Source organism: Cimex lectularius, unplaced genomic scaffold, assembly GCF_000648675.2.
Source record: "Cimex lectularius strain Harlan isolate CLEC.00 unplaced genomic scaffold, Clec_2.1 scaffold34, whole genome shotgun sequence".
Classification (NCBI taxonomy): domain Eukaryota; kingdom Metazoa; phylum Arthropoda; class Insecta; order Hemiptera; family Cimicidae; genus Cimex; species Cimex lectularius.
The window spans coordinates 989,049-1,011,474 of NW_019392635.1; the positions used below are offsets into that span (position 1 = coordinate 989,049).

The 22,426-nt window shown below is 35.4% G+C and overlaps 1 protein-coding gene and 2 non-coding genes across 4 annotated transcripts in view; 1 reads left to right on the forward strand and 2 right to left on the reverse strand.

The window, feature by feature from the left end:
* LOC106662027 (NGFI-A-binding protein homolog) overlaps positions 1 to 22,426 on the reverse strand; it is an 80,973-nt gene that overhangs the window by 21,491 nt on the left and 37,056 nt on the right. For both annotated transcript variants that reach the window (XM_014385822.2, XM_014385821.2), the window contains exons 3-4: positions 22,205 to 22,342; positions 1,596 to 1,750 (exon numbers count right to left, since the gene is read on the reverse strand). In XM_014385822.2, coding sequence (XP_014241308.1) covers positions 1,596 to 1,750; positions 22,205 to 22,342 — 293 coding nt within the window. The remainder of the gene's footprint in view (positions 1 to 1,595; positions 1,751 to 22,204; positions 22,343 to 22,426) is intronic.
* Trnad-auc lies at positions 2,607 to 2,679 on the reverse strand. Its single transcript has one exon. It is a non-coding gene; the product is annotated as a tRNA-Asp (tRNA).
* Positions 2,939 to 3,011, forward strand: Trnad-auc. Its single transcript has one exon. It is a non-coding gene; the product is annotated as a tRNA-Asp (tRNA).

A 22,426-nucleotide genomic window follows, 5' to 3' on the forward strand; every position in this document is an offset into this window, starting at 1 on the left:
TGGCACGATAAAGAAAATGTTTTGCTAAAACCTACGTCACACCAGACCGCATCACACGATTTCTAAATAAATATTTATGTTTATTTTTGTATGCTGTTCGAATGAACGGAAAGACTTGTTTTGTTTTAATAAGTTGTCGCTTGTTTATCAACGCTATTTGTTTATCAAGTCCCCCAGATTTCATGGTTTTCTGGCCAATTTAGTTTTTATTGTGAATTGTAAATGAAAATGTAAATTCGATATCTTTTTTACTATAGATAAATATTTTATTTAGGTATGGATCAATAGGAACTTATTTAGTGTTAAATTAAGCCATTTTAGCTTTGGAAATATGTGAGTTTACGGGTTTTTTCTCCCGAAGGGGAAAATTTGTATAATTGTCTATAAAAATCCTGAAAGGATAATTAGGCCCTAACGACAAAATTGCCCATTTTTCCCATCGTCGGCCCTTTCACCTCAAAGAAGCCGATTCCTCATAGAAAAGTGAATTTTTATCTCTACCTCCTTCCCCACACCTTCAAAATCAAACTAATATAAACATGTGTGGTGATTAGTGACCGTTAATCGATAATTATTCAGAGATGCGGTGTGGTGTTTTAGAAAAACATTTTCTTTATCGTGCCAACGTTTCAATCTTTATTGAGATCATCTTCAGCGCCTGGGATTTCTTTTTCACATCCTACATGTATTTGTTAAATGTAAACAATGTTTGTAAATTCCAGGCCCTGAAGATGATCTCAATAAAGATCGAAACGTTGGCACGATAAAGAAAATGTTTTTCTAAAACCTACATCACACCAGACCGCATCTCACGATCTCCAAATAATCATTATCACTAACGGTCACTAAACACCACACATTTTTATAGTTAGGTTAACTCAATTAACTTTTCGCATTTATGGTTTTTATAAAATTGCCTTTTATAAAGCTTCATTTATTTTATTTTTTTATCAACGTGAGAAAAAACTTCATGGTATACACTAGTACCATTTTCATAACATAATGATGATTATTAAATCGAAAGGAATGAAAGGTGGGAAAAGATAGATAGTCAAGATAGAATCAAATTGCCTCTCCACCAAAAAGAGACAAGGTTGTGTCTTAGGTTCACTGTTTTGACTCTTTTTAAAATTGGAAAAATAAAACGCAGGCTAGGGGATCTTGAAGAAATGAAAATTATTGGTTCCATCGTTTTACGATTTTCCACCTTCATTCTTGCTTATTGTCTGTCAGACGGCTTGGGGCAGTCATCCTCAGAGGCTGATCTGAGAGTTTTCTTTTATGTTTGACAAAATGACCATTAGACCAACTGCACATGGAGAAAGCTGGCACGGGTCTGTCAAACTAATTAAACGAGAAAATGCTAACCAGGATATACAGAAACGACCAAATTGTACATTGTGGAACTGTGAGGTCTTGAATAAATTAAAACTCGGTGTTTTCCGACGTTCCTGGTACGCCTATTCTCGCTGATATTATTTTGATCAAATTAAGCACAGACTGACCACTGAAGTTGGCCCTACGTGGAGGATAATCTGATGATAGGAGGTGACCGGATTACTGGTTTAAAAAATATATCAGATATGAATATTTACCAAAGCTGGACTTGTTGAAGAAGGCGGCGGCGTGTCTTTGGGCAGCATCGGATGGACTGGTGTCGAAGCCGGCTGAGGGCTGATGGCCAGGACCGTCGGTGCGACCGGCCTCGGCGAAAAACCCTCGCCGGAGGTCAAAGGGCTCCTGAACATCCCTAAGGGCAAAAAGTATTGTTTTAACCATAATAAACATAATTGAAGAAAAGAAACGTCGTGAAAAACATTTTAATTGGACGGCGAGAGAGTGCCGAGGAAAGAAGGAGAGGGGAAATCGAGGGTGAAGAAGAGGATGGAAAAAAAACCCGACGACTCTTTTCCAGGAGCGCACCTGTAAATTAACAAAAAATTGATATTGTTTTCATCCTGCACACTGTTCGGAAAAGAGAGACAGAGAGTGTGTGTGAGAGGATGAGAGAATGGGAGAGAAAAACGACCAGACTCTGTATCACTGTCTGTAACGAAAGGGTATTTTTTATTTATCCAACGGGTGATCCCGGGTCCCTTTTTGGAACACTGCTTTTTAAATCCTGCCGACGATTAAAAAATTTTCCCCTTTGGGAGAAAAAACCCCGCAAACTCACATATTTCCAAAGCTAAAATGGCTTAATTTATCTCTAAATGAGATCCTTTTGATCCATACCTAAATAAACTATCTATAGACAAAAAATTCCGAATTTACATTTTCATTTACAATTCACAATAAAAACTAAATTGACTACAAAATCATAAAATCTAGAGTACTTGATAAACAAATAGCGTAACAAGCGACAGCTTATTAAAACAAAACAAGACTTCCCACTCAATCGAACAACATACAAAAATACAAAAAACAGCATACAATGGCTATCATCAAAGTTTATACATTATTTCTGTTAAGTTCACTATTTTTCGTCGTCCGTTGTGTTTGTTACGGCGGTAATTGTGAATAGAGAAATTTTCTAATTTTCAAGACTGTTCAACAACAGAAATAATACAATTAATTAAGGTTTTATGTTGAGATAAAAAACTCAGTGTCACGAGCGGGATTCGAACCCACGACCTTCGGCTTGATACGCCGATACTCTACCACTTGAGCTATCGTGACTTCGATCCCCTCGGACCCTAACGTCCTATCTCAACCGCACCTTTTGAATTTTCCCTCCTTTTTGCCATTTTTCAAATGTCTGTAATCTATTTGATTCTCAGCGACAAGTGAAATGGCCACGGAGAGCTTTATTGAAATATACTTCATTTTAATTCATTAAGTTCACTATTTTTCGTGATCCGCTTGACCAATTAATATTATACAATTAATTAAAGTTTTAAGTTGAGATAAAAGTTAAGAAGTTAGTGCCCGAGTCGAAGTCACGATAGCTCAAATGGTAGAGTATCGGCGTATCAAGCCGAAGGTCGTGGGTTCGAATCCCGCTCGTGACACTGACTTTTTTATCTCAACATAAAACCTTAATTAATTGTATTCTTTCTGTTGTTGAACAGTCTCGAAAATTGGAAAATTTCTCTATTCACATTATCGCCGTAACAAACACAATTGGGACAATTTTTTCTGGCAGAAAATGACACGACATTAAATATATTCAGAAATAACATTGCAAATTGCTTAAGACCGTAGAACATCTACCAATTTTTTACATAAATCGAAATATAAAAAACAAAGCTCTAACTTTAGAAATTTCATAATGAAAAAAAAAATTACAACACTTTCTCTTCAAATAGAAAATCAATAATTCTGGTCTAAATATATAACGCAAGTTCCCTTTCATCAGGGGAAATTTATAGTCATAAATTGCAAAAACTGAACAAGTATTCAAATCAAATTGGTACCTTAACGTTTGTACCATGTAATGTATAATGGATTTTTTTTTAAATTATCCGGTCCGTTTATCCTCGCTACTTTTGCCCATCCGAGTCCTTTCGTCATTTTTAGTTGAATTTAGGACAATTCGTCTAGTGACCGTTAGTTAATGATTATTCGGAGATCGTGAGATGCCGTCTGGTGTGACGTAGGTTTTAGAAAAACATTTTCGTTATCGTGACAACGTTTCGACCTTTATTGAGATCATCTTCAGGGCCTGGGATTTATAAACATTGTTTACGTTTTACAAATACATGTAGGATGTGAAGAAAATGAATTTATACAATGCTAGAAAATTTTATATATTTTTTTTAGTCTAAAATTTTCTAGCATTGTACAAAATTTTTTTTGCACATCCCACATGCAGTTGTAGAATTTAAACAATGTTTATAAATCGCAGGCCCTGATGATGATTTCAATAAAGATCGAAACGTTGGCACGATAAAGAAAATATTTTTGTAAAACCTACGTCACACCAGACGGCATCTCACGATCTCCGAATAATCATTAACTAACGGTCACTAGACGAATTGTCCTAAATTCAACTAAAATTGATTGGTTTATGCCAAGCTTTTGACTTATTTTAAGGTCATCATCTGGGCAATGATATTAAATTAGAAAATAATGTGATTGAAATAAACGTGTCTGCAAATGATTTTTAAAATTTCTTTCCTATGAACATGACCCCCTACAATATTACAACAATCTGTCAGTAGTAAAAATATTTTGTATATAAAGCTCAAAATTGATAGCTGGAAGCTTAGGATTGTCCGTCTCGGCGTCTAGAGATCATTTGCTTTTTTAAGTAATTGACAGACGAAAAAATAATAAGCATTCCGGTGAGGTCGTTATTACGTTTTTTCTCCCTCCAGAGGCTGGAATATGGGATTCGTATGCTCCGGCGCGCCGTCTCCGTCACGTCTTAAGAAATTGAATATTATAAAACCAAAAATGTTACAAAGGCAAGGAGGGAGACAAAGAAACTGTCTGAAATATCTCCGAGATGGTTACATCCGCTGAATTGTTAATTGTCTTCTGTCCGGTGGAAAAAACTTACTTCTCCAGTGAGAACCGGAGTGTTTTCTGGACCGGTGGATTAACAAGAGGTACCGATTGTCTAACATGAGATAATACAATAGCACCAGACAGGGAAATGTTTGGGCTTATTGCGGCTTATTTTATAACCTATAAAATATCAAAACTTTATATCTTTTTTATAAATTTGTAGTACATTACGACTACTTTTAAGTAGGAAACATATAACAACGAGCAAGGAAATATATACAAAATTAAAATCAAGAGTGGAGAAAATGCCCATTGGTAATACTCCAATGATACTAAAATGTCTGTTTCTTCTTGTGTAGAAATGAGTGGTGTTTAGTGTCCTTTAATTAATGATTATTTAGAGATCGTGAGGTGCGGTCTGGTGTGACGTAGTTTTAGAAAAACATCTTGCCAACGTTTCGATCTTTGTTAAGATCATTTTCAGGGACTGGGATTTAAATATATTGTTTGGATTATACAAATGCATGTAAGATGTGAAAATGAATTTATACAATGATGTACGCAATATAGAGATTTTAGGTTTATTCGAAGTATTAGTACTTACTCAAAGTGTTTGTTTTCTGTGTAGATATGTCACGGTTTTGTGTCGTGTTGCGAGTGTTAGTAACACAAATGTTTTTTTTGTTTATAACTATAAAAATGTGTGGTGTTTAGTGACCGTTAGCGATAATGATTATTTGGAGATCGTGAGATGCGGTCTGGTGTCACGTACGGTTTAGAAAAACAGTTTCTTTATCGTGCCAACGTTTCGATGTTTACTGAGATCATCTTCAGGGCCTGGGATTTATAAACATTACACAGATACAGCGATAGAAATTTTATATTCAATCAAAGTATTTGTACTCACTTAAAGTGTTTGTTTTCTGTGTAGATATGTCAAGGTTTTGTGTCGTATAGCGAGTGTTAGTAAGACATAAATGTTTTTTGTTTGTTTATATTAGTTATTCAGAAATCGTGAGATGCGGTCTGGTGTGATGTAGGTTTCAGAAAAACATTTTCTTTATCGTGCCAACGTTTCGATCTTTATTGAGATAATCTTCAGAGCCTGGGATTTACAAACATTGTTTACATTTAACAAATACATGTAGGATGTGAAAACGAAATCCCAGGCGCTGAAGATGATCTCAATAAAGATTGAAACGTTGGCACGATATAGAAAATGTTTTTCTAAAACACCACACCGCATCTCACGATTTCTGAATAATTATCGATTAACGGTCACTAATCACCACACATGTTTATATTAGTTTGATTTTGAAGGTGTGGGGAAGGAGGTAGAGATAAAAATTCATTTTTCTATGAGGAGTCGGCTTCTTTGAAGTGAAAGGGCCGACGATGGGAAAAATGGGCAATTTTGTCGTAAGGGCCTAATTATCCTTTCAGGATTTTTATAGACGATTATACAAATTTTCCCCTTTGGGAGAAAAAACCCCGTAAACTCACATATATCCAAAGCTAAAATGGCTTAATTTAACGCTACATGAGTTCCTATTGATCCATACCTAAATAAAATATTTATCTATAGTAAAAAAGATATCGAATTTACATTTTCATTTACAATTCACAATAAAAACTAAATTGGTCAGAAAACCATGAAATCTGGGGACTTGGTAAACAAATAGCGTTGATAAACAAGCGACAACTTATTAAAACAAAACAAGTCTTTCCGTTCATTCGAACAGCATACAAAAATAAATACCGTGGAGGCTTTCATCAAAGTTTATACATGAGTTCCGTTAAATCTATTATATTTAGTGGTCTATTGACCAAATTAGTTCTTTCAATTAATTAGTTTTTTTTAAGGTTTTTAGTTGAGATAAAAAGTTAGTGCCCCGAGCGGGATTCGAACCCATGGCGTTCGGCGCAATATGCAGCTGCTCTACCACTTGAGCTATCCTGAGTTCGATCCACTCGGACACCAACTCCCCATCTCAACCTACAACCTTTCGAATTTTCCTCCTTTTTGCCATTTTTGAATGTCAATAAAATTATGTTTGACGTAACTAACGAGATATGTTTTCTTGAGCCGTCATGAAATTCTTTACAGCTGTATAATTATTCACTGCAATATTGATCAAACTGGAGCTACCCAGTTCTTAGAATTGGGTTTATATAAACGGAATCTGATTCCATCAAATACATAAATGATTTATACGCCATTAATATCAGAAATTTATTATTAATCGAACCAGGATTGCCGGTTCTTAGAAAAACGTTGATTACAAATACATTAATAAAAAGGTTTTTCGGATATATAAACAAGTGGTGCTGGTTTGTCGGCGAGTGGATGAACTCATGTTGTACTAATCGACGTTGCCAATGAGAAAGTGACGTGAAATTCTTTCTAATTTGATTGTCGATTACATCAAAATCATTGCGGATTTGATAACAATACAAGCAAAAGTGTGTTCGTGATTGTCTTGGCTACATAGACGGTTTATCTATGCAAATTTTGGATAAATGACTATAAAACTTGTACACAAGTCCATATTAATTTCTTTCGACTCAATCATATACAAAAACTGAATCGACACGTTCGATAGAATTATCTATTTTGTTAGTAAACCTTTTTCCTCTGAATATTTTATGTACTGCAGGTGCTGTGGGGTTTGGGTAATCTCCAGCCCTTTAACAGCCCATTTTACTTTCTCCTTGATAAACTCGCCACATTGAAATTTTCTACAATCCTCACAAATCAATATATTTATCAAGCATACAAGTATGGCGTACATATATGCTTTAAACATTAAAAATGGAGACATGGCCTTATGGCCAGTGTGTCTGGCTTTTCTGTACCTAAAATTCCCTTGGGTTATGGTACCCAAGATGGTTGTTGGGTTTACCCAGGTTTTGGAGATTTTGGATTCACTGACTAGTTTTGATGTGACTGTTTTAACTTGCTAATGCTTTAAAAACTGTTTTGTTATTCGATCTTTGTGGATTTTTTTGCCAGTGTAATAACTTTTATGATTTTCAAATGCACATGTATTGATGACTGAAAGTGAGTTTGATTTTTGTGCATGCAATAAACGCAAGTTTTAAATTTTTTATTAAATCGTTAACTGTTTTAAAATAATTATCCAATTTTTCACCACTCATAGAAGTCTAAAGAAACATTCGGCCAATAATGATGTTGCTCGTGGAATTTTTGCCCTTTTTCCTTCACGGCCGTATTTTAAGGGCTGATTCTGCTGGAATTGACGGGCTGTTTGTCAAAGTAAGGAAAAATTCCCTCTGATCCCACCAGGTGGTTGATTTTCTTTAGGGTTAATCCAACCCTAATAAGTGGTTGATGGACTCGTTTATCCAATGTGTTAGCTGTCGTATCGTATATCAATACCACCGTTTTCTTTTATCAACCTTAGGAAAATTGAATTTTTAAAAGAAAACACAAATTCGTTTGACGACTAACTGGAAATGCGCACTATTTGCAAGCCTAGTGCCATACAAAGTCTAGCTACCATAGTTCACTAAATCTATTGCCATATTATAATATTATGATCTATTATCAGTGATACTTTTGACAATTAGTCATGCAAACAGTAAAAAATCTTAACATCGACATCGTTTTTTTAAGTGTAGTAAAATGTTTTAATTAATTTTTTATAATTTTTTTTTAATGGTTCAGGGTTTTCATTGTTTGCAAGCAAAAATATAGTAAACATTTTTGTCATGATTTTGTATAAATAAAAATTATTTTTAATCATTTTTTGTGTTAGACTTTTTGCAGTTTTATCACACTATACAGAAGAAGGGCAATGGCGTATTTCTGACAGACCGAACCAGCGAGGAAAGGCGGACCACATACGAAGATCGTAAAAAATACACATTTGTTGAAAAACTTGTTCTTAATGAGTCTGATTTCGCTCACCCCTTCCCACCGAGTTGGTTGAACAGACGGGTGATGTGCCATGAATATGCTAAGTAGAAAATTAGGGGAGGAAGTACAAACATGTTTATTACTCAATTAGTAGCCTCGTTTACAGAAATTCAGTATAGAAGCAATTAATTGCCCCAGAGGGGTTGCCCCCATTTGATACAGATCTGGGGAAATTAAGTTACCTACGGCTAAAAGTCCCTGGTAATTATTTCCTCTTTTTCTCAAGGGTGTTAAAATTCGATCTATTCAAAAAACTTTTTATCTTATTACGAAGGATTTTCAAATCGCGAGTGAAGTACCTTTTATGAAAATCCTGGGTTAATGAGCATTTGGCAATCGTAATAATGTTTGCCATGTTGTTTATAAGAATGGTTTCATGTTGATTTAAATTATTGTTAAATTCACTAATTTCGTGGTCCGCTTGACCAATATTACAATTAATTAAGGTTTTTAGTTGAGATAAAAACGTCAATGGCACGAGCGGGATTCGAACCCACGATCTTCGGCTAGATATGCCGCTGCTCTACCACTGGAGCTATCGTAACTTCGATCCACTCGGACATTAACTTCCCATCTCAACCCCACCTTTTGAATTTTCCGTCCTTTTTGCCATTTTTCAAAATTTCATTATTGTTAAAACTAAATGGGTATGAAAACATACCTTTCTTGAGAGAGCTTTGGTGAGGTCTACGGGATGAGGAATCTGTTATTTCGCCAATACCTTGGCCTATTTGTTATGTATTTTGTTTTGCGAAAATATAACAGAAAAAGATGAAAACAATACTTCTCATGTAATATTAATTCTGCTCATCTGCTGTGACTCACGGGATTGATCAAATGTTTTCAGTAATATCAAAAATTCGTCTTAATCCGATATGTTGTTTGACAAAATACGTATTTATAATAAACTAAGATTAGTCTTTGCCAAAAAATATACTCACTACACAGAAAATTATTGGTCAGATGCATTGTCAGACGAAACCAAAATAAATAGATTTGGGTCTGAAGGCAAAAAGTGGATGTGGAAAGGGCGAAGTGAAAAATTAAAGGCAATACATGTTAAACCAACAATTAAATTTGGAGGTGGAAGTATAAAGATATGGGGATGCTACATGACAAAAGGTGTTGGTTTCACTGAGAAAATGGGGGAATGTCTGCAGTCGACTATGTTACAAAACCAGCGAGGTTGAACGGATCGGTACGATCAGAAACGGTCAAACTCCAAATTGACAAACAACGTAATTATAACGAAACCACCATTTTTTAATTTCGGAGAGACAAAGTATAAACAAGTTCGTTATTTTGTCTCTATCCACAACTGAAGATGGTAAAATACTAATGGGCAAAATCAGCGAGTACAGCCGGACCAGTATTACGGAAGCGACCAAACTCCAAAATTTTGGGTAACCTAAATGTATCAAAACCTCATTTTTAATTTAAGAGAGACAAATTATAAAAAAAAGTTTATTATTTTGTCTTAACCCAGCACTGAAGGTAGAGAAATACTAATGGGCAAAATAGCGAGGATAGCCGGACAACGATGATCAGAAACGGCCAAATTCCAAAATGACAGACAACCTAATTAAAACCAAACCTCCATTTTTAAATTTAGGAGAGACAAATTATACAAAAGTTCGTTATTTTGTCTCAATCCGCAACTGAAGATAGTGAAATACTAATGGGCAAAATAGTGAAGGTGAAGGACAAGGATGATCAGAAACGGCCAAATTCCAAAATGACAGACAACCTAATTATAAGGAAACCTCCATTTTTAAATTTAAGAGAGAAAAATTATACAAAAGTTCGTTATTTTGTCTCAATCCGCAACTAAAGATAGTGAAATACTAATGGGCAAAATAGTGAAGGTGAAGGACAAGGATGATCAGAAACGGCTAAAAACCGTCATTTTTTAATTAAAAGAGACAAATTATATAAAAGTTCGTTATTTTGTCTCAACCCACTACTGACGATAGCAAAATACAAATGGGCTAAATCCGCGATTACAGCCGGTCCAGTATTACGGAAGCAACCAAACTGCAAAATTTTGGGTAACCTAAATATATCAAAACCTCATTTTTTAATTTAAGAGAGACAAATTATAAAAAAAAGTTTATTTTGTCAATCCACCACTGACGATAGCAAAATACAAATGGGCAAAATCAGCGAGTACAGCTGGACCAGTATTACGGAACCGACCAAACTCCAAAATGAGAGACAACCCAATTATAACAAAACCGCCATTTTTAAATTTAAGAGAGACAAATTATAAAGAAGTTCGTTATTTTGTCTCAATCCACAACTGAAGATGGTGAAATACTAATGAGAAAAATAGCGAGGATAGCCGGACCATTATTACGGAACCGACCAAACTCCAAAATTTTGAGTAACCTAAATATATCAAAACGTAATTTTTTAATTTAAGAGAGACAAACAATAAAAAAAAAGTTTGTTATTTTGTCTTAACCCAGCACTGAAGATAGAGAAATACTAATGGGAAAAATATGGAGGGTAGTAGGACAAGGATGATCAGAAACGGCCAAACTCCAAAATAACCGACAACCCAATTATAACAAAATCGTCATTTTTAAATTTAAGAGAGTCAAATTATAAAAAAGTTCGTTATTTTGTCTCAATCCACAACAGTGGAAGATGGTGAAATACTAATGGGCAAAATGGCGAGGATAGCCGGACCAATATTACCGGAAGCGACCAAACTCCTCAATTTTGGGTAACCTAAATATATCAAAACCTCATTTTTAATTTAAGAGAGACAAATTATAAAAAAAAAGTTTGTTATTTTGTCCCAACCCACCACTGAAGATAGAGAAATACTACTGGGCAAAATCCGCGAGTACAGGCGGTCCAGTATTATCGGAAGTGACCAAACTCCAAAATTTTGCTAACCTAAATATAACAAAACTTCAGTTTTTAATTTAAGAGAGACAAATTATAAAAAGGTTCGTTATTTTGTCTCAACCCACAACTGAATATGGCGAAACACGGCAAAATGGAGAATAGCCGGACAAGGATGATAGTAAATGACAAAGCAATAAAATTATTTATAGAACTATACTTTTATATTGTATTTGTAAAATTCTTCATTGTTCTAATCCAAGAATAGAAGAAAGAAAACTTAAATTGTCATTTAAATTATTGATTTGGTTGTGGAAGTTTCAGAGACTTAGTTTAGAGGTTTCCGGTCATCCTGGTCCGTATGTCCTCGCTGTTTCGGACTGGCACATTATGTTAATTCATCTGCCCTCGTTAGTCGTCGGTCTGTGCTTTATTTTTGTCAATCGTGACTTTTTTTATATACTGAAGAGGCCAGAGATACCAAACTAACGAGAATCGGAAGACCGGGTGACCGTAAACAACTAAACTACAAATTTCTTCGTTGAACTATAATTATTGTATATGAATAAATGTATTTCCCATTATTTTGTAGGCAATTTTTCAAGTTCTTCTTATTTAATCATCAAAGAAAAGCCTTTTCATGGGGAAAATTACGATTGTTAATTTAGCTTCCATCTCAGCTAAATCCACCGCTACAGTTTTAATTTCACATGAATTTGAGGTTTATATTATTATAAAAACTGTTGATCCAACGTTGTTAAAAAATAATTAATAAGATTGCAATGGCATTTTCCGATGGTGGAGAATGGTTCGTGAAAAACGCGGTTGAATAAAAACACTGGATAAAACGTCAGTTGGCGGGCCCTGCTCTGAACGGAGAGGCAAAAACTGGAGGGCCGGCTTTTTCATCTTCTCGCTCGGTGGAATAACGGCGAGGGAAAAAAAGAGGAAAAAGGAAAAAATGAGCGAGGGAAAAACTGATGGATGAGGGAAGGAGGAGGAGAGAACATGGAAACCCTTACTTTTCCAGGCGGAATTTCTCTCTTTTCTACCCGGCGAACACTCATCGCACAAAGAATTAAATAAAACGGAGTGTTGTAATAATTAAAATTGTTACACAAAAATGTAATTTTTTCTTTTATTTCATTACTAGGGAAAAATGGAACGAAGGAAATTTTACTGAAATATGAAAAACAGGAATTATTTATGAGAAAATTTAATCGAATCCGTCCTCTCGTTTTTTCTTTTCTTTGCTTTCTTTTTTTGGTTGAAGCGGAGAAATATTGAATACTTTGGCGGAATGAACCACGTACCATAACCACGTAACCACCAACCACGTTGGTGATGAATATAAATTGTATGTTTTGTATCTATTCTGTAGTTGACAAACTGAGGTAGGCATTTTACGATATCACCCCGGTCTCATATAAAAACAGATCAAGTCTTAACAGATCGAGACGTTCAAATGGCTGCATGTTGAAAAATACGTAATAATAAAAAATAAAAAGCCCAGAATACAAAAGTGAAAACACGCAGAGCAATGACCTCAGATGTCTGTCGGCGCTTAAACTTCCCACTTTATTATTATTTTGGTCCGAAGCGTTTCGCTATTTCGCCATCTTCTGGACCCCGGCAGCTGGGATGACCGCTTTGATTGAACCGGAGGGGTTGTAGTTCAGATTTTTCCAGGGTGCCTGTATTGTTTGCTTCGTTCCTGCTTTCAATTGTAATTTAATTTTTGAAATATTGTTCAAGGAAAATGTTTTCGTTTTAAACAAACAGTAAATTGTAAAATTATCAATTTTGAATTTTACTAGGACACCTACATTAATTTACACGTACATTTGATGAAATGTGAGCCCAATAAAAAAAAAGTTACCACACAAAATTGTACAAATGGTCTACATTTTAAAATAGCAATCCTGAAAAGGTTTTTTTTTAATGTGCAGTTGTAATGTTAGTTTTGCTCTTTCATCTTTCAGTAGTTTTGGCGTTATTTTGTATCGCAAAACTTAAACAACGACTAACGCAAAGGTGAATCTGTAGTTTTGGTCGTTTTCGATTATTATAGGTCCGCATATCGTCGCTAATTAAGTCCATTTTGCCATCTCTTGTGGTAAGTTTATGGTAAGTGCTGGTACTTTTTAAAATCGAAAAGAAGAAAACAATAGATGAAACCGTTGACACATCAAATCGACAGACTAGGAAGAAAGTTATTACAGTTTAGTCAAACAACTCAGAGGGTAGCCACCCTGTAAACTATTATTATATAATTAATTAAGGTTTTTAGTTGAGATAAAAAAGTTAGTGTCACGAGCGGGATTCGAACCCACGACCTACTCTACCACTAGATCTATCGTGACTTCGTCCACTCGGACACTAACTTCCCATCTCAACCCCACCTTTGAATTTTTCCTCCTTTTTTCCATTTTCCAGATGTCGTGTAATCTATCTGATTCTCGGCGACAAATAGATCCGAGTTGATCGATGTCACGATAGCTCAAGTGGTAGAGTGGGGGCGTATCTAGCCGAAGGTCGTGGGTTCGAATCCCGCTCGTGACACTGACTTTTTTATCTCAACTAAAAACCTTAATTAATTGAATGATATTAATCGGTCAAGCGGACCACGAAAACTAGTGAATTTAATATTGTTATATATTTCAACCAATTATGGTCCGTCTGATCTCGCTGTTGGTTTCAATTATGAGCAACTGATAAAACGCCAAAACGAGTTCATAACATTATTACCTATTAAATTTACATTTCTTATAATATTGATTGATGAGATCCCTTTCATATCATGAACTGTTTGATCGAGAACAATAAACTAAAAAAATATATGAAACTAAGGCATGAAAGACACGCTCTAAGGAAACCAGCGAAACAGATTGACCAGGATGATCCAAATCGATCAAGTACAGATACTCAACAGACTTCCAAAATAAAGTACGAAGTATCAATTAAACACTTCTCTGATATTGGAACATCGACTACTTTTCACGGTGTGTGCAGGGACTCTCGTTCCGGTGGCTGTTCCAGCTCTAGAAAGGTACTTCTATCCACGCTTAAAAAACAAACGAGGCTTAAGGGCCGAGTATATTCAAATTGCCTACAGGTTTCTCTCCGGCCAGTTGCTCCTTACAGCTGTGCCCTTATTCAAAGGGTTGATGAACCCTTTATCCGTCATCTGGTCACGATGGATAATGCTGGGTAATTGTAGCCGATAGGACCTTCGAGGGATTCGTTATGGACAGTTGGCCCGTCTTCCGTATGCTAATAACCGGCTTTCTTTAATCGTCCCTTCGTACTCGCGCGTCTTGCCCCGATGCCCTACAGCAATGGCGAGTCATTCATCACAAAATAAAATGACCTGACTCATAAATTTCATGATACACATGATCAACAGTAGTAGATAGTCATTATACGTTAGAACGTTCAAACAGTTTATTTGTTTAAAATTGAACTTCATTATTAATGATATTAAGTATATGGTGTTTGAAGTAAGTACGCATGACAGGGAGCTATCAGCTTGATAAAGTATGGAACTTTAATGCACTCTCCATAGCGACAAAGGTTTCATGTTCAACTGATCAGTTTACGACCGTCTATTCTCGCTGGTTTTATGTTGTTTGAAGTTCATCCAATCGCAGATCAGCAAGCAACACCAACGTTCGTTGTTTGATCGTTTCTGATGATTCAAGATAATTAAAAATTATTCAGAATTCGTGAGATGCGATCTGGTGTGGTATAGCTTTCAGAAAAACATTTTCTTTATCGTGCCAACGTTTCGATCTTTATTGAGATCATCTTCAGGGCTCAAAGTGTTTGTCTTCTGTGTAATTGTGCCATTCTTGACAGGTAAATATAATGGATGTATATATTATGTAGAATTTTCAGTTTCTTCCTGCTTCTTCTTATATTTATTGATTTTTTGTTAACTTTAAAGGCATTCTTGGAGTGTTCGCATTAAGTGCTTTTCACTTTTCTTCTGTTTTCTTGTTATATCCTTCTAAGGGATTGAAATCCTATCAATGGCCTGGACAGTCCTTTCCTTCCACTTTTCCGTATAACATTGTACTTAGTAGATAAAGCATTGTCATCATCCAATAATATATTAGACTAGAAAGGAAAACATTTTCTTTATAGTGTCAACGTTTCGATCTTTGTTAAGATCATCTTCAGGGCTCAAAGTGTTTGTCTTCTGTGAAATTGTGCCATTCTTGCGTGTCGTGTTGAGAGTGTCGTATTGAATATAAAAAAATATAAATAGCATAGTATAAATTCACTTTTTCACATCCTAAATGTATTTGTTAAATGTAAACAATGTTTGTAAATCCCAGGCCCTGAAGATGATCTCAATAAAGATCGAAACGTTAGCACGATAAAGAAAATGTTTTTCTGAAACCTACATCACACCAGACCGCATCTCACGATTTCTGAATAATTATTGATTAACGGTCTCTAATCACCACTCATAATTAAAAATTTCAATTAATTAATCTTTATGTAAGGTATTGGTTGAAATGAAAAAGCCAGCGCGTTACGAGCGGGATTCGAACCCACGGCCTTCGGCTCAATACGCCGCTGCTCTAACCACTTCAGCTATCGAGTGAATCGAAGTCACGATAGCTGAAGTGGTTAGAGCACCGGCTATTGAGCCGAAGGTCGTGGGTTCGAATCTCGCTCGTGACACTTATCTTTTTCATTTCAACTAATACCTTACATAAATATTAATTAATTGAAAGGAGTTGTTTGGTCAAATGGACCGCGAAATATAATGGATTACTCATTTTGTAAACAAACTCCTTTTTAAGCCTTTTCTTCATTTTAATTCAGTTGTTTGGCACGATAAAGAAAATGTTTTTCTAAAACCTACGTCACATCAGATCGCATTTGACGATTTCCAAATAATCTTTAAAAATACTAAATTCACTAATTTTCGTGGTCCGCTTGACCAAATAATATCTTTCAATTAAGATAAAAAAAAGTCAGTGACACAAGTAGGATTCGAACCCACGACCTTCGGCTAAATAAGCCGCTGCTCTACCACTTGAGCTATCGTGACTTCGATCCACTCGGACACTAACTTCCCATTTCAACCTCACCTTTCAAATTTTCCCTCCTTTTTGCCATTTTTCAAATATAGTGTAATCAGGATTCTATTCTCAATTTTTTTATTTCAACCAATACCTTACATAAAGATTAATTAATTGAAAGAAGTTATTTGGTTAATCGGACCACGAAATATAATGGATTTAATAAGTAAAAGGAAGTATATTTTCACTAAGAGCTTTCCGTGGCCATTTCATTTTTTACCGAGAATCGAGAGGTTGAGAGGGGTAGTTGGTGTCCGAGTGGATCGAAGTCACGATAGCTGAAGTGGTTAGAGTAGCGTCATATTGAGCCGAAGGTCGTGGGTTCGAATCCCATTCGTGACACTAGCTTTTTCATTTCAACCAATATAATGAAATTTAATAATTAAAAATAACCAACACAACACGATCCTCACCTTTCAGACTCCAAGGAGAAACCTCATGGAGTTTGTAGTATGCTTGACCTTGGTATTGACCAAAGGTTGATCTGTCCCTGAGATAGTGATCCTTACTGTTCAGTAAAGAAATTTCCTGAGAAAGGTGAATGGAATCTGGTCAATTTGTTTGCGTTTTCCGCCCATAGCGCGTTGAACCTAGTATGTGATTTGAAAGTGGCCGAATGAGAAGAAAATGACCTCGGGAATTTAAATCTGAGAGATTGCGAATTTGAAAAATTTGGTTATTCATCGTACGTAATGAGGTGGCCTGGAATCATTCAGCAGTCTGGGTCAATCTAGTCCATTAAAATTTGTATAAATATAAGTTTGAACCAGATCTTATGTCATTACATCCACCTTGCTTTCTCCCACACGCACACGCTCTTTTATCTTTTTGTCCCCTGTTTTTTCTTTATTCCATTCCATGTAAACCAACAGTCGATAAATATTCGCAGATCTGCATGTTTATTGAACTAATTACTATCACTGTAGACTAATCGCCGAATTGTAAGTTGATGTAGATAAATCAAGTCGGTAGCCTCGTTGGCTAATGCGCAGAACCTGCCCTATGATTAGGTCGATTACAGTTATTCATAAATCGGCAAGTCGTTGATGCATTCCTCTCCGCGTCTAATTGTCTTAACGATTTGATATCAGGTCGCTTTGGCAATTCGACGAAAATTATCTGAGAACACATAATAAAACATCTGAAACACACGGGTCAATTTTTAATTGACTTTTTGTTTAGATGTTTTTTTCTTCAGGAAGTTGATGTTTAAAGAAAGTTAAGTTGCCCTAGAAAATTTTTCCTCGAGTACTTTTAAGTACTGTTATTATAATGATAAAAACACCAAAAAGTAGTGAATATTTTCAACGGGGAGCGCCCTGAGGTCATGTACAAATCATTCTATATTAACACGAAGACCAATTTTTATTATAAAACCTACCTCCAATGGATTTTTTTGATGCAATAATTTTTTTTATTACTTTCACGTTTGATCTAAATTTTCATGTTAAAAACTTATTCGAATGAATTAAAGAAAACTAAATAGTTTTGTTTTCGTTACCGAGCTAACAAAAGTTACAAAGAATTCTGTGTGTTTATTAACTGCACAATCGATTTTGTGTAGTGATTGATTGTTTGGATATTTCTTTACCTCTGCAATGCCATTTCGCTGCTGAGAACTAGGGCCTGTTCCGAAAATTAAGGTTAATTGATTGCAAGTCCGGATCAGGAGTGGCAAACGAGAATGTCACAATTGTTCTGCTTCAGACGGCATTATTGATGAACACGTCTTCGAACGACTTCAGCCCGACGGCCGGATCCGGAGAACATATTCAAGTTCCGCTTGTATTATGTTATTTATAAGAACTCGCGTTTCTCAATCAATGGCGTGTTGTACAACGAGTTAACAAGTTCTACAGGTTCATTGATACCAATCAAATTCGATGGTCCAGTTAACTCATGTACCGCCATGGTGTTCCTTCAAAAGAAAAATCTATAATGAAATTAGTTTATTTAACATTAATTTGCACGATTAGCTGCCGAAGATCTTTCGTTGACGGGCAAATGTTCACCTCAATCTGTACAGCAGTCCATACAGAATCTGTCATGTTGCGGTTTTATGTTCTTGCATATTAGCCAGTGAAGAGTATTTTGTGATGTCATATTTCACATTTATTGGGAGAAGAGAGGTGGGACTTGAACCTACGACCTCGGGGTCTACGAATCGAGAGCTAACACGCTGACCATTCGGTCCCCCGAAAATGTAGGGGTGCAATTCTTCCGTTTGACGAAATCATCTTAATCAGTTCGGCACGCTGCTAGAGCAGTTGATGCTTTTCAGTGAAAAGTTTACTCTTAATTCATTTGAAATTATAAGCGCTTGTTATTTAAATTTGAACTAATACCAGATGAGTTTAATTTTTGGGTTCTCTACGATGATGGACTGAGCTTGGTCGCTATCAGACGCGTTGAATTTGGTGTAAGTGAAAAATTTGTTGTTATTTGACGTCAAAATTTCAGTTCTCCAGCTTTTGGCGATGATTTGAATTTTATAGATTTTTTCTTTTTTTATGAATAAGCTATGTAAGGTTGTTTTAATAATCTTAAGATTTTACATAATTATTTATTTAGAAATCGTGAGATGCGGTCTGGTGTGATGTAGGTTTCAGAAAAACATTTTCTTTATCGTGTTTGTCCCAGGCCCTGAAGATGACCTCAATAAAGATCGAAACGTTGGCACGATAAAGAAAATGTTTTTCTGAAACCTACATCACACAAGACCGCATCTCACGATTTCCGAATATTCATCGAATAACGGTCACTAATCACCACACATTTTATATAATAGCAAGTTTAAACAGTCAATGCTTGAGATTTTGTTTTATTTTCTATGTTTCGGGGTCAGTACTCTACCATGAGCTTATTACATATATTTTTCCTAATAAAAAAAAATAACGGGTTTCATTGTGTAAAACCAGCGATAGTGCACTGGTTTTTTCATTAGCTAAAAATAAAGATATTGCCAATAGAAATTTTAAGTTTTTTAAAGCACAATGATATAGTACAAAAATTGATCTATGCAACAAAGTTTGGATATCACATCATTAAACCAAATGTTTCGTATTGATGATGGGTGTTGGACCCGAGTCGGTGAAGTCATGTTGAACTGGCTGAGGGGCCACTTGTAGGGTCCGTCTTCCCTCGCGGGTTTGTGTGTTTGACATTGCGCCATCTTCAATGAGGACCTATCCGTCACTTTGTCCGAGTATGGTTTATATCTCATTGGGTACGTCGGTTGTCGTTAGGGGCGTTTGCGATAGAGGGCTTGGTCACGCTAAAAGTGACAGACAATTACTCACTGAAGACTGCGCTAGGACGAAAAGAGTTTGAGTAATTTAACAAACCCGCGAGTGAAGACGGACCCGATAAGTGACCCCAGTCTCGGTTGTCCACTGTTTTGCAATAATAAAAACAAAACTAAGCTGATGTTTTGGAATTGATCTATTATAATAATAACAGCAACAAAATACCACAAAAAAAAGCCATGCGCTGTGCCGGGATTCGAACCCAGGCCAGCTAGCGTGACCGACGCCCTAACCAATGGCACCGCAGTCCCAGTTCTCCTAGAAAATATGGAGTTTATTAATTTATTTAATTATGCCTTGCCTTTTTTTGTACTTATTCCATTATGCAGAGACACCCATACAGTTTTAAACATAAATTGACGGCACTGTGCAGTAATTTATACCTAGACAAGTAGAATTAGCGTCAAATTGTTTAGAGATGTCCAAAAAGGCATACTGTGTTTTAAAAAATTGTTTCCTTCTCGAAAAAAATTAGACAGCCCGTCAGGCTTAAAGACTAACTGTAATCTGTGTACAAATTTCATTTAACCAAAATTTGGCCTATCCAGTTTTGCAGATATAGAGTAGTAGTAATTTTCAGAAAATTAATAATCAAGATAAATCTAAGCTTTTTATACATCTATATTATGATAGATGATCAGAATATGATCGAAAATGATTTTGTTTTTGGTGTGATGAAAAATTATAACAAATTATTTGGAGATCGTGAGATGCGTTCTGGTGTGACGTAGGTTTTAGAAAAACGTTTTCTTTATCGTGCCAACGTTTGGATCTTTGTTGAGATCATCTTCAGGGCCAGGGATTTATAAACATTGTTTAAATTATACAAATACAATGATAGAAATTTTATATCTATCAAAGTATTTGTACTCATTCAAAGTGTTTGTTTTCTGAGAAGATGAGTCAACTGTCATGTTGAGAGTGCCAGTGACAGATTGATGCTTCATATCTATGTACATATACGGACATAAAACATCAATATTTCACTGGCAACGACACATCTACACAGAACACGAACACTTTGAGTGAGTACAAATACTTTGAATTTAAAATTTCTAGCATTGTATAAATTCACTTTTTTCACATTCTACATGTATTTGTATAATTAATTTAAGCAATGTTTATAAATCCCAGGCCCTGAAGATGGTCTCAATAAAGATCTAAATGTAAAATAAAGAAAATATTTTTCTAAAACCTACGTCACACCAGACCGCACCTCACGATTTCTGAATAACTAATATAAACAAAAAAATCATTTATGTCTTACTAACACTCGCAATACCAACCAAAACCTCGACATATCTACACAGAAAACAAACTCTTTGAGTGAATACAAATACTTTGATTGAATATAAAATTTCTATCATTGTATCTGTGTAATGTTTATAAATCCCAGGCCCTGAAGATGATCTCAGTAAAGATCGAAACGTTGGCACGATAAAGAAAATGTTTTTCTAAAACCTATGTCACACCAGACCGCACCTTACGATCTCCAAATAATCATTATCACTAACTGTTACTAAATACCACACGTTAAGAAAAACATTTTCTTTATCGTGCCAACGTTTCGATCTTTATTGAGATTATCTTCAGAGACTGGGCTGTATAAACATATTTTAAATTATACAAATACATATAGGATGTGGAAAAAATCGAATTTATATAATACTAGAAAATTTTGACTCAAAGTATTTGTTTTCTGTGTCATTATTGTGTGTCGTGTTGAGAGTGCCAGTAACACAACAAAGCACCACACAATTTTAACAAAATTTATTTTAACATACATTTATTTTTATGCGAAGAACATTGAAATGAATAATTAGTGTCACGAACGGTACACTAATTTTCATCCCAACGTTCCTTGCTTAAAAATTAATATATACTAAAAAAACTAGTTAAAATAACAAATAAGAAAAAAATATTTTGGTAAAATAAGCCAGTAGTGACACATTTCGCACTTCTTCAAATGAGACAAAAATCGTTCCTTTATATAATTTGTACATATTTTTTAAATTAATTTTATTTGTGCTTGCCTTATTGCGTTATTGTCGCCAGTTTAATGAAGATTGGGTTTTTTTAATCAGACAATAGATTATACGCCATTTATTCTGGGTTCCAATAGGGTTTACGTCTCTGAGGGAAGGATTATTTTGATTCATTCTTTGTTTGGTCGAAACCTGTATTTTTCACCTAATTTGAAGTATAATCTAAAAGAAAAAGGTTTACGACTGGAAATCGCTGAGGTATGGATTGATTTTAAATTAAATATGTGTTCTTGCCTTTTTCCTATTACAATATCAAATATTTTACAGTAGACCTGACTTTCTAGATGCTCCGGAGAGTGACTTGTAAATTACCAGCCTTGAAGGCCTTATCCATTGTCATATGGCCGACATATGGCATGCCTCGGGAGTTATCACTTGATTTCAATTATATGGGATGCCCCAGCGTGGCCAGAAGGGGTTGAGGGTGTAAAAAAACAACCTTCTTAAGACGTGGGCCTTATTTGGGTCATGTCGATAACAAAAAGAGATATTCGAGTTTTTTTATAGTCTTACCTGGATTCGTGAGCCACTCTTGCAACGCTTTCTGCAGCCTCCTCACATGAAGCGGCTTCGAAGCCATTCCGACCAATGCCATTATTTCGAGAAACTCTTCTTCGCCCGCTTCGCACAATTGTTGGACATCGTCACCGCCTGAAAAAAAAAGCTGGATTATTGAAAATTTTCAAAGAGAAACCAATGCATACAACAAAATTCAATGTTGAAAACTATTCAATC